General features: G+C 39.4%; 1 protein-coding gene across 1 annotated transcript; it reads right to left on the reverse strand.

Moving 5' to 3' along the window:
* Positions 1-855: 855 nt before the first annotated feature.
* Positions 856-15348, reverse strand: AK6 (adenylate kinase 6). The gene is made up of 5 exons (XM_021007555.2): positions 15224-15348; positions 13696-13788; positions 8397-8455; positions 7798-7943; positions 856-6372 (listed from the first exon to the last, which is right to left on the reverse strand). Exons 1-5 carry the CDS (start codon positions 15249-15251, stop codon positions 6183-6185), a joined length of 516 nt encoding a protein of 171 aa, XP_020863214.1. The 5' UTR covers positions 15252-15348; the 3' UTR covers positions 856-6182.
* Between the last annotated feature and the right edge of the window lie 95 nt (positions 15349-15443).

A 15443-nucleotide genomic window follows, 5' to 3' on the forward strand; every position in this document is an offset into this window, starting at 1 on the left:
GAAACTACGAAGAATCACCACAGGACACCATACAAGGCGACTCCTGGTTTCAATGCTAAATGCTGGCTAATAAGGCTCTCCACCGTTTCTTTAAGTTCGGCAATAGCTATCTCTGAGGCTCGTCTGGCACTCTTGCTCCAACAGTGATTCTTTGACCATCTGGAGTGCAATCCAGTTTAACCAGTACTGATTGTGTTCTACTGGGCGGTGTGCTGCAAAGTACAATAGAAGTTAGGGAGCCCACCCCCCAGGAGCTTGCACTCTTCGGGTAGAGGATAGGATGGGGTCAAGATACACATACATGATACTTCCCGGATGATGGAATATGAAATACTAAAATAATATATAAAAAAGTGTCACAGCAATTGAGATCTAGGTGAGTAGCATGGGAGTTCCAATGGGAACCAATATGGAGAGGTAGAATTTGAATGGGGGCATGACGGCAGGCATGTGCAGGGCATACAATAGGAAGTACAATGCATTTGGATCCAAGGAGCTGGTTTCCAATTCCAGCCGGCTACTTACTATTTGTGTGATCTTGGGGAAGTTAACTAAGGGTTCAAAGCCTTAAAGTCTGCATCTGTAAAATAAAGGAGTTGGGCCAGGTGAACACTAAGACCCCTTCTGGCTTTCAATCCTATATTGGGGGGGATAGTAAGACCAATTTAGCTTTAAAGGAGAGTTACTGTGAGAGGCTAGAGAAGAAAACCCAAAATGGGGTGAATTGCAGAGTGGGACACTACTGAAAAACAACTTAACAATAACACTGAGGGAAAGGGGTGGAAAACTATCCTGACTCTGGCCCTCATTGGAACCTTCCCACCCACGCACTTCCCAAATACTGCATGACATATATGACATTCAATAGCTATTCCATATTTATTATGTACCTAATATATGCAGAGCACTATGCTAGGATTGGGGAAGATACAAAATTTGGGCAAGACATGGTTTTTAACCACCACAGAGCTTATGTTCCAGAATGGCGGCAAGACACAAAATCAAATGATCATACAAGATACCAGTAGCACAGAATAAATGCAAAGGATGGATCACAACTTGTCGGGTTTGTGGCTGAGGGTATCTTTGTTCACGTATTGGTTCAACCCAACAGCTGATGAAGAAGCCCTGACCAATGCTGAGATTGGGGTTCTGTGCTTTCCGTTTTCAGGGTGAAGGTGAAAGAGAGATTAGTATCATGGAGGTGACAGTTAGATTTTCAGGAATTGGTGGAAATTCAGTGGAGGAGGGAGAAGCCTATTTCCAGCACAGCAAATAACACAAGTAAAGACAGAAGGGTTTGGAGCTTACAGGATGTTTGCAGTGCAGTCTAGTAGTTTAGTTTATGGAGAATAAGGTAAAGCTAGAAAATTACCAATAACGAAAGGCCTTGATGCTGTACAAAGTTGTGACACCTAGTAGAATGTGAGCTTCGGACAAACGAGCACTCTTATTTTGTATCCTCAGCATTTCACACAATTTCTTGCATTTTGTGTTAGGTCCATATCTTTGATTTAATTGGTATGTGGCAATACTGATATGGGAACTCCTCACATATCACAATGATAGCTTAAGAGTTTCAGAGCTGCTCAGGGAACTGAGCACTTAAATGACTGAACCAGAGCTAGTAAGTGCCAGAAACAGAATCTAAACACAGGTCCTCCAGGAAGCCAGCCCTTTGTCCATAGCACCACACTACTTTATTTTGCCTAAAATGTAATGAGTGAAAAAGCATTTAACAGACACTTCTGCTCTACGCCAGGCATTACGCTAAGTATCGGAGATACACATTTACTTACATTCTCATAAGGGAAGATAACTTTTAAGAGTGGTGGCCAGAGAAGGATGTTTTGGCTTAGGAGTCAAAATGATAGTGAGTAGAGTCTCAGGACAATTGATATATCCATATTAGGAATGGTGGAATTGATCTGATTAGTTTCCAGAACTAGAAGCAGAAAGCAAGGAAAGGTTAAGAAGGGTACCAGGCTCAGTGTGCAGATGAGCACAAGGCAAAAATGCTAGGCGTGAGCTAGATAAGAACACCAACCAGGACACCATGGTGCAAACTGGAGTAGTAGGTGGAGCTAGGAAACATCACACAAAGAGAGATAGAGTAGCAGGTGCTTAAGAAATGTTCATATTTGTTAGGAAGCAAGAGAGTGCCATTTATTTTGGAGTAGTGATACAACTAGATTTATGTGAGAGAAGAGATCATTCTGGCAGCAATATAAAAATGGACCAGAGAAAGCAGACTATTGCAGCAGTGATGAGAGCTTGTATTACTAATTTAGCGACAATGGGAACAAAGAGGGAAGGAATGGATGTGGAAGATAGCATGAATGGACCAATTTGGGTAACTGACTGGATGTGAGAGGAAAGCGAGAGGGATAAGACAAGATCTGACCGTCAGTCACTATGAATCTAGGAGCCTCAGTGGCAGCCATAGCTTCCTAAACAGTTTTCAGGGCTGCCTAGAAACTCTTTAGGAGTTGGCCTTACAATTGTATATATTTAAAAATCATACATTTGGGGACTGCTAGTCTTGTTCACACTCTAAAAGTACTGTTGCTTTTACACATAAGGCTATTTTGTTAAAGAGCAAAAGACAAAAAGTCTTTTGTTAAAGATGTCCCCAAGAACATTAGAAGGAAACATGTTTCCAATGCTTCAGATTAGGGTGGGAAGCCTTTGGGTGTCTGAGTAATTACCTCTAGCCCTGGCAAATCCCAAAAGGTCATACTGCTCTCAAATACAATAGTTAGGTGTTACAGAAGCTAATGTTTCAAAGAACAGTGAGAGGGGAAACCTAACAGTTTTTTTACTATTGTATGGAATTTCAGATGGTATTTATGAAAGTTGATTTGATACCTTTTCCTTCAAAGGAAACCTTGGTGAAGTAGAGAGTAGTGGTACTGGATGTGGAGCTGGAGGGTCTGAATTTGAATCCAATCTCTGCCATTTACTACCTGTATAACTTAGAGCAAACAACCTCACCCCTCTGGGCATCAGTTCCCTCATTTCTACAATGAGGGCTAGGATTAGATGATTTTTAAGGTCCCATTCATCTCTTAACTGTCATCCTGTGAAAAGCATGGTGCTATGGACATAAAACCAGCCTCTGGCCTTCAGAAGCTTACATTCTACTATTAACAGCAAAGCTCTGAATACGAGATTCTGTCATAAGGGAGGTCAGATCTTGGATATACTCAGTTTCAAGTGCTGGTGGTACATCCAAATGGAGATATCTTTTTTTTTTTCCGGCAAGGCAGTTGGGGTTAAGTGACTTGCCCAGGGTCACATAGCTAGTAAGTGTCAAGTGTCTGGTCTGAGACTGGATTTGAACTCAGGTCTTCCTGACTCCAAGGCCAGAGCTCTATCTACTGTACCACCTAGCTGCCCCCAAATGGAGATACCTCATAGGCAGTTGGAGACAGATAACTGGAGATGGGAATACAGATTTGGAGTAAAACACTGACAGCTGAAATCATAGCAGCAAATGAGATTGCCTTGGCAGTATATGGAGAGAAAAGGCAACCAGTCAGAATACTGGGGAATACGACCTTTAAGCACTTGGGGAAAAAAAGGTAACTGAGACCAAGTACCTATTATAGAGGACAAGCAAGGAGGTACTGTGTCTCTAAAGCTGTATGAGGATACTGCTCCCATAGACAGGGATGATCAACAATATGCTGTTATCACTGGTGATGTTGGAGACAGCAGTTTCAGGAGACTGTTGAGACAAAATTCTAAGAGAAGAAAAGAAGAGGTGGTGATAAGCAGATCTGTTTGTCAGTGATAGCAAGATTAGAAAAGTAGCTAGATAGGGTAGAAGGGTCAAGGGAAGGCACATTTTGTGAGAATTTGGGAAACCTGAGCATGTGTGGTGTAATGAGTACTGGTGATCTTAAGGGCCTATACAGAGGGGGTGGGTGGAGGCAAAAGGGAAACTGAGACACATTTAAGAAACATGAAGGTAGAATTGACTAGATATAACATGAGAGGGAAGAGTTGAATACCAAGGTTTTGAAACACTCAATAAGAATTTATTAAGTACTACTATATGTTAGGCACTTGTGCTAGGTGCTAAGAATACAAAGACAAAAATGAAAGAGTCCCTACCCTCAAGGAGCCTTTGATCTCTTGAGGGAGAGACATATACACATCTATCCATATGTGTATGCATACATGTATAAGTTTTAAAAATAAACAGGAAGTTATCTGAAGGGGTAGGGAGGGCATGGCAACAGCAGCTTGAGGAAAGAGAAAAACACTTCAGGTAGAATATGATGCTTGAGCTGAGCTTTGAAGGAAACTAGGGATTAAGAGCCAGAGTTAAGGAATACATTCCAGGTAGGAGGACAGTCAATGGAAAAGCCACATTTTGTGGGAAGGAGTAACATGACTGTAGACTGTATGAAAGGACACAATGTATAATAGGGCCCAAAAGTTAGGTTGGAGCCAGGTTGTGAGGGGTTTTACATGTCAAAAAGAATTGATATGAAATTGATACAAGATGAAGTGGTACGCTTCTGATGTTTTACGAACAGAGGTGTAATATAATGAGAACTGTGCTTTAGAATAATGTCATTGGTAGATGATGTAGGATTGGTAGATATGGAGAAGGATAATAACCTGAGGAGGGAGACAAAGCAGGAGGCTTTTTGCAGTGGCCGATACTTACCTAAGATGGTAATAGAGTAAGTGTAGAGAAGGAGAGATCCCAGAGATGTCAGAGGTAAAACTGATGAAACTTTGCAAGTGAACACAGAGAAGTGGTTGAATTGTGGCACCACGGATAAAAACAGTAAAGTCAGAAATGGGAGTAAGTTTAGGGAATATAACTGACCACAATTCTATGTCACTATTAAGTTTATAAATCACTTTCCTCACAATAACTCTATGTGGTAACAGTAACCATTTTTTATAAAAGGATATGGAAGCTCAGAGTCTGTAACTTCCCCAGGGTTACACAGCTGGTAGACATCAGAAAAGATCTGAACTCAGGTTTCTCCTAACTATAAATCAATCTAGTGCTCTCTGGGCTGGCTGAAGTTAAGAAGCTAACAGTATGTCCAAGTGGAGATGTCCTAAAGGCAAGTTGGACATTCAGGTCCTCACCAACAATGAATCTGACTTCCTTTCACAACAAACTAACTCTGATCACTTTTTGGCTGAAGCTATAGGCAGCAAGACTTACAACTTTGAAAGGACTGTTTCTCAACATGGCAAAGGGAGAAGTGCAGAATAGCATAGGTAAGGAAGAAGGCTAAAGCCTGCCTCATGGTTCAAGAATACATCGGAAAGGCACAGAAATATACTTTTAAAAGGGGGAGGAAAAGTGCTAGTTATCAGCGTTAAACAATCTTCATGAAATACACAATCACTATATTTAAAAATTTTATCTAATAATTACCACCACCTATACGGCAACAAAGCATTATCACATGAATTTTCATGAAACTTAGCAAGACTGAAATTAGTCAATAAATTAATATTTAGTTTCCATGGGTGCACAGAAGACTTTGCCATTGCCTTTTTTATGGAAAATGTGATTGGCTTACTCTTCTGCAAAAACAAATATCAGTGCTAGGATCAGCAGTGATTTTATGGGCAAAAGAGTTCAGTGAACTCTTGTACTAAAGAAAAAAAAATGCCATTTTCTCAAAGATCTCACCATTTACTTTGTGACTATCCTAATTTATAACCAACTTCCAAGAATAAAAAAGATAAACCAGCAATTCACCACCAATAGAACACTTAATGTAATGTTTATAGCTTTATCCTTAGACTCTTAAGGAAACTTCTAAGTCAGAGTTCTTCCTAGTCTTCATTTTCTTTTTCATGTCAAGTATTAAAGACTTCCACCTATTTTCTCAAATTTGCTTATTCTTTAGCTTATTCTTATTTATAAATGAGAATGCTAAATATTCCTAAACTTAAAAAGTCCTTAATATCTTATTCATTGTATTTGGGGGTTTTCAGTTTTCTCACGGAGAAAAAAATTAATTTAGTCATAACAACTTTATATATTGTCCACCTGCTACTTCTATAACACAAGCCTAGATAGTAAAACTTGGTGTGTGTTATGTTAATTTCCACTACATGGGGAAGGAGAAATCATCAAGAAAATCTTTAACCATCATGTGGAAAACCTTGAAAGTCCAATGCTTTGCCCTCAAGGTTCAATTATTATCTTTTGTCCACTGCTCAATCCATTTCATTATCTGATCTAAATTATTCTCTAGTTCTTCTGGTACATTGCTGGGCAGCCGGTGTACTATTTCAGGGCTGTAGGAGGCCATGGCTTCTTCATAAAGAACTTGGAAAATTTCACACTGAACATTGTCCTGTAGTTTCTTTACACTGTATCCCCTAGAAAGCAAAACTGGGTTTTAGACACACATATACAAAATCTGAATGGAACAAGTATTTGTTTAGGAACCACCCCTCCCTCCAAAAAACTGTTGAAAGTTGATGTAAAAATACTTTCTAGACATTTCATTTTAAGACCAGTGGCAACAATTTAGAAATATCAGAATTTGAGAAAGTTAGATAGGAATGTCAAAACTCAAAATTGAGACCAATCCACAAGTTCAAATTTGACTTGTGTTGCAAGCTGCCCATAACTCAGTTTCCCCATTTACACTGAGCACTGTTATTTAGGTGCCTATTATTATTTTTAATCTAGAATCAGAATATCATGCCACGAAGATGAAGACTACAATGGTGAGGCAACTACATATAGAAGAAAGAAAAAAGTCAAGAAAGTCAGGTCTAAAGAGATCTGAATTCAAATCCTGGCTCCACCATTTTTTGGCTGTTTGTCCTTGGGCAAATCACTTAACAATTCTAGGCTTCATTTCTTTATTTGTAAAGTGAGAATAGTATGGTACCCATCTACTTCAAACACTGATTATGAGAAAAGATTTGTAACTATAAATGATATGTAAACATGAGCTTTTATAATTATTATAAAATAGTCAAGATGTTTTTCTCAGATTAACTATTTGTTCTATTGTTCTTGGTCAGTATTATGGATAAAAATTTAAAATGCCATATAAGGTGCATCCCCTTTAACCCTGTGACTCCATTACTAGGTCTATACCCCAAAGAGATCAAGGAAAGAAAAGCACCCATAAATACAAAAATATTTTATAGCAACTCTTTTTGTAATGACAAAGAACTGGAAATTGAGGTGGTGTTCATCAATTGGGGAATCGCTGGACAAGTTATGGTATGTGAATGTGATGGAATACTATTGTGCTATAAAAAATAACAAGCTAGCTGTGTGACCCTGGGAAAGTCACCTAACCTCAATCACCTAAAAAAAAAGAAGAAATAACAAGGAAGACTGTCAGAGAAACTTGGAAAGACTTGTAAGAAATGATACAGAGTGAAGTGTGCAGAACCAGGGAAATGATTTACACAATAACAATATTGTGTATTGTTTAAAAAGATAAACAACTTTGAAAGACTCAAGAACTTTTATCAACCCAATAATCAAACACAATTTCAGAGGACTTCTGATGAAATATGCTGCCCCCATCTCCTGACAGAAGTGATGGAAAAGTGAAAGACAAAAAATACAGATTGAGACATGTGTTTTGTTTTGTTATGGTCTCAATGCAGGAATTTGTTTTGCTTGACCCTACACGACTGTCACATGGGTTTCGTTTTTCTTACTTTCTCAACAGGGTTGGAGATGGGAGAGGAGGAGATAGTATATCTTAGTGAAAATAAAATTTAATTTAAAAAGTAAAATCATGCTCTGTAAGAAACAGAGGCTTCTTCTCTTACCTCTTTTCAAGTCTTGTATATAATACAGAATTATCTGTTTGAAGCACAAAAACTATATGAAACCATCGTTCAGGGAAGAAGTCACAGCCATGGTAATCAACAATAACTCCACCTTCTTTCATTTTATTTTCTAACTCATCAACTACCTGTTAAAAAAAGTGTAGTAAAGAAAGGAGCAATTTTTCCGTTACATTGTAAGAAATATTTTATTTTTAATTATGAGGAAATGTTTAAAATATAAAGGCATAGAGTGAACTATTGATCATTAATTATATTAATATAAAATCTCCATATAGTGATGCATCCAATAATAATAAGCAGCAATAATAACTTATGCTGTGGAGAGTAGCATAGTATATACAGAACTTGCACTAGAGTCATGAAGATCTGGGTTCAAATCCTGCCTCCAACACATAACAGCTTTTAGACTCTGGCTAAGTAATATAACATCTTTATGTCCCCAAGCCATTCTCCAAGACTATAAATTTCAGAAGAGCTACAGCTCAGCATTAGTATGAGGAATTCCCCTACATGGAACTCTCCATAACGATGAAATTACAATTCTGAGCCAAAAAAAACTGTAATAATCTTATACTCACTCTGTCTTCATCCAAAATGGGACATTCATATTCTTCATCAAAGCCATCATATAACTGTCCTAAAGAAATAGGAAGCATTACATCATTCAAAATTATCTCAATGTCATTAGCAGATATTTGGAATTTAAGTTTAGCTATTTTTTCCTTCAAAACAATAAGATATTCTAATTCATAATTAATTATTAGATTACTATTAGATGTACAAATAGCATGGAGTAGTAGATGAAGGCTTGGAGTCAGGTAGATTTTGATTGAAATATCACCCATGACACTAGCTGTGTGACCAGTCATTCAACTTTTGAGCCCTCTGTAATTTTCCTAAACTTATTAGCTAAAAGTCAGAGGGTTTCAGTGGTATTTCATGTACAAATGGAATTATACTGACTAAATGCCATGTGAACAATATGTTTACATCAGAAAAGGTGAACCAGCATAAGATATGGAAACCAAGTCAAAAAAGACTTGAAAGAAGTACCAGTGGTTAGCCTGATTAGTAGACTTAAGGAGACATAACAGCTATTTAAATAATACAAAGTCTACCACTTTGAAATGGAAGATGACATTATAAGTAAAAGTCAAAACTAGGATTAATGGATCAAGTCAAAATGAAGCAAATTTCTACTCAATACAGGAAAAGAATTCTACAGCTGCCAACAACTCCAATAGGCTCCTTAGGAGAAAGTAAAAACTCCACCATGGGAGAAACTAGGTCTAACAGCAGACACCATCTAATAGAGACAGGGCTCCTTCTAGGGGAAAACTAGTGTATTTCTGCTCTCCCCTCACCCATTTTTTTCTTAATTGTTTTTTAAAATAAGATCTTAAAAGAAATATTTATCAAAGCACAATTATCATTAGTTGTGACATGATTTATTCAGGATTTCTAGCCCTATTAATGATAACTGTAAGCCTGAATCACCAGCTAAGTAACTTGTACATAGTACAGTATTGTTGAATGTTGTCAATATAGTACTTTGTAATCAATTAAACTGAACATTTATGAGTTTTTTCTTTCTCTTATTCCTTCTAACAAACTAAGACTAGCTAAGGTCAGGTTTGCCTTTTTTTTTTTAAAAAAGAACAGCTATTTCAGGAGGTCAAAGGAAGTAGGATTAAAACCAAGAATCACCTACGCAGCAAAACTGAATATAATCCTTCAGGGGAAAAAATTCACATTCAATGAAATAGAGGACTTTCAAGCATTCTTGATGAAAAGACCAGAGCTGAACAGAAAATCTGACTTTCAAATATAAGAGTTAAGAGAAGCATGGAAAGGTAAACAGGAAAGAGAAATCATAAGGGACTTATTAAAATTGAACTATTTTCATTCCTACATGGAAAGATATTTGTAACTCAGGAGATCTTTTCCAGTATTAAGGTAGTTGGAGGGAAAAAGAATACACATACACATACATACACACACACACACACACACAGAGGGCACAGGGCGAGTTGAATACGAAGGGATAGCTAAAAAAATAAAAATAAGGGGTGAGAGAGGATTGTACTGGGAGGAGAAAGGGAGTAGTAGAATGGGGTCAATTATCTCACATAAAAGAGGCAAGAAAAAGCTTTTACAGGGAATGAATCTTACTCTCATCAGATTTGGCTTAAGGAGGGAATGATATACACAATTGGATGTGGAAACCTATCTTACCAGATAAGAGAGGTGGGGATGATAGTAGGGAGGGGGTAATCAGAAGCAAACACTTTTGAGGAAGGAAAGGGTCAAAAGAGAGAATAGAATGGGGGGGTGGGATAGGATGGAGGGAAATATAGTTAGTCTTTCACAATATGACTATTATGGGGGCAGCTAGGTGGCGCAGTGAATAGAGTACCAGCCCTGAAGTCAGGAGGACCTGAGTTCAAATCCGGCCTCAGACCAAACACTAGACATTTACTAGCTGTGTGACCCTGGGCAAGTCACTTAACCCCAGCTGCCTAAAAAAGAAAAACAAACAAACACAATATGACTATTATGGAAGTGTTTTGCATGACTACACATGTGTAACCTATATGTATAACAATATATGCTTGACTTCTCCATGAGGGTGGGTGCGAAAGGAGGAAGGGAGAGAATTTGGAACTCAAAGTTTTGAAAACGAATGTTAAAAATTATTTTTACATGCAACTGGGAAATAAGATATATATAGGCAATGGGGTACAGAAATCTGTCCAGCAACGGAAAACAGAAGAGGAAGTGGATAAGAAAAGGTTGGGGGGGGGGAGTGTTAGGAGGGAGGGCAGATTGGGGGAAGGGACATTCAGAATACATGTTATCTTGGGGGAGGGGAGGGGAGAGATGGAGAGAAAATTTGGAACTCAAAATCTTGTGGAAGTGAATGTTGAAAACTAAAAACAAATGAATTAATTAATAAAAAGCTAAAAAAAAAAAGGAAACCCAGCTATTTCATCCATGTGGGTACTACCTGTACCAAGGCAAATCACCACTATCTCACATTTAAGTAGAAAATCTCCATGAGCTGCTATGGAAAAATAAATGAACCATAAATTTATGGCTAACCTCTCTTAAAACTACCTAGGCTGATCCTCAAGTACCTAACATAAGTCACCTCAAATCTATCATCTCCACAGATGAGAATCTGTGCTCCAATTACTTATTTCCACCTATCTACAGGATGCCTTGCTGTGAGTAAAAACTCATCATGCTCAAAGCAGAATCCCTCAACTTCCTAAATTAGCTTCCCTCCCCAATTTCTGTCATTGCTGCTACTCAATATCGATGGCTAGAATACCTAGAGTTATTTTAGATTTCCTACCTACCTTCATTCCTTATATCCAGTCTATCACCAACCACCTCCTCTGAAATATCTCTAGATTCTTGCCTCTCTAATCCTACTGGTCCTATTCTAGACCAAGCCCTCCTCACTGAATACTTGGGTTAGTATTAGAAGCTAGCCTCCTTGTCTCTGCCTCCTTTGACATTCTCCCTTAAGCTCATCCCATGTACCAAAACCAGACTAATCTTAAAATGTTACTTTCATCATACTTCTACCACTCAAAAACCTACAGAATTTCCCAGATAACTAGTCCATCAAGTCCAAATTTCTCTACCTAATTTTTCAAGACCCCCCATAATCTTACCATTCTTTCCATCCTATGCCTACTACCTCTGTCATTTTAGGCAAGTCATTTGACTTCCCCAGGCCTCAGTTTCCTCATCCTTCTACCGAAGACCTCTGGGATCACTTCCAGCTCTAGATCTACAAGCCTATGTTCAATGCAACAATTACTTATTAAATGCCTACCATGTTATTATAAATGTACAGCTCTATGTACCATGCTGGGTGCCAGCAGAGAAACAAAGCTTAGATAATAATAATAATAAATATATTTTTATATGTGTATGTATATACACACATACACACACACACACACATACATGCTATCTTGGGGGAGGGGAGGGGAGAGATGGAGAGAAAATTTGGAACTCAAAACCTTATACATATATATACATATATATAATTTATATATAATATTTAGAAATATTATAGTATTTATAAAACACTTTAAAAGTCTGCAAAGCATTTACATAGTTGTAATCTCTTGAGGTCCTTTTCACAGGTAATATAATTCTCTTTTTACAAATGATCAAGCTATGGTTCAGAAGGTTAAGTGGCTTGCCCAGGTGCATAGCATATATAAGGGATCAGAGGTGGAGTCTGAACTCAAGTGTTTCTGGCTCCCAGGCCAGTACTTTATCTACTACACTGCTTCAGATACAACACAATCCCCATCCTTATGGAATTTAAGTACCTAATAGGGAGATATAACTGAAATTCAGAATACTATAATACAAAACAAAGTTAAGCAAAACATCACACGCTGCATTAAGAAAAACAGTATCTAAAATGAGGAAGAAATCATTCTGCTGTGCCCATTAAAATACTGGGGGTCAGGAGCAGCTAGGTGGGGCAGTGGATAGAGCACTGGCCCTGAAGTCAGGAGGACCTGAGTTCAAATCCGCCCTCAGACAAAACACTTGACACTTACTAGCTATGTGACCTTGGGCAAGTCACTTAACCCCAATTGCCTAAGGAAAAAAAAATACTGAGGTCAGCTGTAGATATCACATTAGAAGAAACATTTTTAATTTGGAAAGGGTCCAGAGGAGAACAATTAGGCTGGTGAAAGGCCTCTAGATTATGCCATTTAAGGATCTATTCGAAGAGCTGCAGGTGTTTAGCCTTGGGAATATAAATTAGGGAAGACAGGATAGTTGCCTCCAGATGCCTAAAAGAAATGGTCTTCTGACAAAGAAAGCAGAACTAGGAACAACAAAGAAGCTGTAGAGAGACACACTTCAGAATTATTTTAACAAAAACTTCCAAATAATACTGTTGTTTAGTTGTTGCGGTCATGCCTGACTCTTCGTGACCCCATTGGGGCTCTCTTGGCAAAGATACTAGAGTGGTTTGCCATTTCCTTCGAATAATAATAACCCTTCCTGACAAAAAGGGCTACCTCAAAATGGAATGGGCTGCCCTGGTAGGTAACAGATCTCCTTCGTTGGAGGTTTTTAAGTAATGGCTGGATGGCCATTTATTGGGAAGGTTGTAGAATGAATTCTCTAGATGTCTAAGGTCCTTTTCAAGTCAAATTCTGAAAGTGCATGAAAAATATATTAAGACGGTGCAAGCAGAGCAATTGAGCTACCACTCAATACATTACAATGCCAGAAAACAAAATAAAAAGTCTGGCACAGAAAATTATACACATTTGTTCAGTATTCATCAGAAACAGCTTTCTTTCTTTTTTTTTTTAAAGGAAACTTTTTTTTTCTTTCTGGTGAGGCAATTGGAATTAAGTGACTTGCCCAGGGTCACAGAGCTAGTGAGAGAAACAGCTGTTTTTAAAGAAAAATAAACACCTCAGTTAATAATTGAACATTTTCATAAAAGGCCACCTTCCCTTACTACCTCCTCCCACCTCTTCCTGCTATTAAGTTTAAAACGGTAAGTTGATTTCTTCTGTCAAGACTTGACACTAGAAACTTTTTATGTGGGCATGGATGACAAAATCTGTTTAGAGGAAGAGACATAAAATGAGATAAGGCTGAAAAAGCAGAGTGGCATAATACTACAGAAGGCGTCAAGTGCCATGCAAAGGAGTTTGGAATTGGTTAGCTAAAGGCAGACACTGTAGATTTCCTACTCCTCAACACCGAATCAAGTAAGTTGAATCTCTTCACTGTGCCTTTATACCATCATATGTTGCATTTATTTAAATCATAATACATTTATGATGCAAAGTTTCCTTTGGCAAGTGTAAAGTTTACCTTCTTGTGCTAAATCGCCCACATTAATGTACGTCAGTCCTGTTCTTGATGCAAGTTCTTTACCTAGTGTGGTCTTTCCAACCCCTGGTGTACCTGTAAGATAATTCACAAAAGATACCTTAGGTTAACATTTCACAAGGAAAAATGAGAGACAGAGTATCACCTTCTTAAGGATCTTAGTTTTAGGGTTAGAAGAGATACTGGAGATCATCTAGTTCCTACTCTTCTTTTTATAGATGAGGAAAAAATCAAGAAATTAAGGGGCTTGCTCAAGATTACAAAAGTAGCAAAATCACTTAGTAGCACAGCTGGGATTTAAATTCAAATGTTATGATTCTAAATTCAGTCCTCCTTCCAAGCTACATGCTGTCAAACACTTATTGGTCAGATTGCTGTTACACTAGTCTTTTTCTGAAGCAAGAACAGAGCCCACAGATGCTTGATATTTTTTGAAACTGAGGTCCCTTATTGTCACATACCATCTTCAGACTGCTATTCTTGTAACAGAATGCACATTTACTCTTATGGAGAAATTTTTATAAATGCCCTGGGCCAAACCAATTGCCAATTTTACTTTTTAACCCTGACAGGTTAATGAGGGCACCAAAGCTAATTGGCCTGCACATCATCCAGTCTTATGCCACTTTCCTTCTCTGGGCCTTAGTTTCCTTATCTGCAAATAAGACTGCCCTGGAATACCTCCAACTTCCTCTTCCAGGAAGATTGGTCTGTTAACTTCTTACTTGGGTAACCCAAAAGTCACACAAGACATGTGTTCATTAATGCAGATAATACAAATACTTAGTGCGTTTATGAAAATAATATAAAACTTAATCTCAGTGAAGAACAGATCTGGTATGTGTGATCTTCAGAAATATCTGTGCTACCTACAATGATTTCATAATTGGGTCACACCGACAAGCTGGGCAGAGGAACTTTGCAAAAGCCGAAAGTGGAAGACGAATTTCTTTAAAAGGCAGCGGCACATCTATTCTAAGGAAATGACAACAAACCAACCACACTCCACAGCCTCAATCAAGCTGGTCAGGAGGTGGCTGTGGATCCAAGCCCTTTGTCTGGGGAGAAGTCACGACCGCGCTTCCCCTTAAACCTCCGAACACATCAATCACTAGACATCATCTAACGTGATCCAGGACGTGGCTGACGGAAAACCGAACCGACAGCGAGACCACCGGGGTTCTAGTCTCGTGGCCAAGTAATTTCCATGCACCGACACTGGGGGGTGGGGGTGCCTTCCAGGCTTCACTTTCTCCGGGTGTACAGCGGAACCCGAGCAGCTGGAGGACCGCTAGGCTCTCCGACCCCCGACGCCCAGAACGGGCGCTTTTACTCCTTCATCCTCGTGGGAAGATGGACTGACCAACCGAATTAACGTCTCCCCCCGCCCCGGCTCCTCCGGCTCCCCCGACCCCCCCTCCCCGGCAACGGCACGGAGGCCGGGCACGGCCTGACCCCCGAGAAAGGAATTCGTGCAGGCCCAGCCCCGCCGCCCGAGCCGCAGCCTGACCCGTGAGCAGGATGTTGGGCAGCTTCATGGTCGCGGCGGCCCCGGCTCCGCCCCGGTCGCCCGCTCTCCACGAGGGAGCAGCAGGTAGAGGCTGGCCAGGAGCCGCGGGGCGGGCCCAGGGTCCTCGAGCACCACTCGGCGCACACTCCGAGGCTCATCGCCTCGCCCCGCCCCTCCCGCCCATTGCTGAGCAGCCCCTCTGTCACAGCGCCTCAGAGCA

The sequence above is a fragment of the Phascolarctos cinereus genome, unplaced genomic scaffold (genome assembly GCF_003287225.1).
Source record: "Phascolarctos cinereus isolate Bilbo 61053 unplaced genomic scaffold, phaCin_HiC Scaffold_4;HRSCAF=312, whole genome shotgun sequence".
In the NCBI taxonomy this organism is placed as follows: domain Eukaryota; kingdom Metazoa; phylum Chordata; class Mammalia; order Diprotodontia; family Phascolarctidae; genus Phascolarctos; species Phascolarctos cinereus.

What these genes read in the sequence shown, in the direction of transcription:
- AK6 (XM_021007555.2), bottom strand. Translation starts at nt 15,251, where the DNA reads ATGAAGCTGCCCAACATCCTGCTCACGG. An exon ending in CCATTTTGGATGAAGACAGA is followed by an intron (nt 7,944 to 8,396) that starts GTGAGTATAAGA and finishes TTTTTTTAACAG; the next exon opens with GTAGTTGATGAGTTAGAAAA. An exon ending in TATACAAGACTTGAAAAGAG is followed by an intron (nt 6,373 to 7,797) that starts GTAAGAGAAGAA and finishes TTTGCTTTCTAG; the next exon opens with GGGATACAGTGTAAAGAAAC.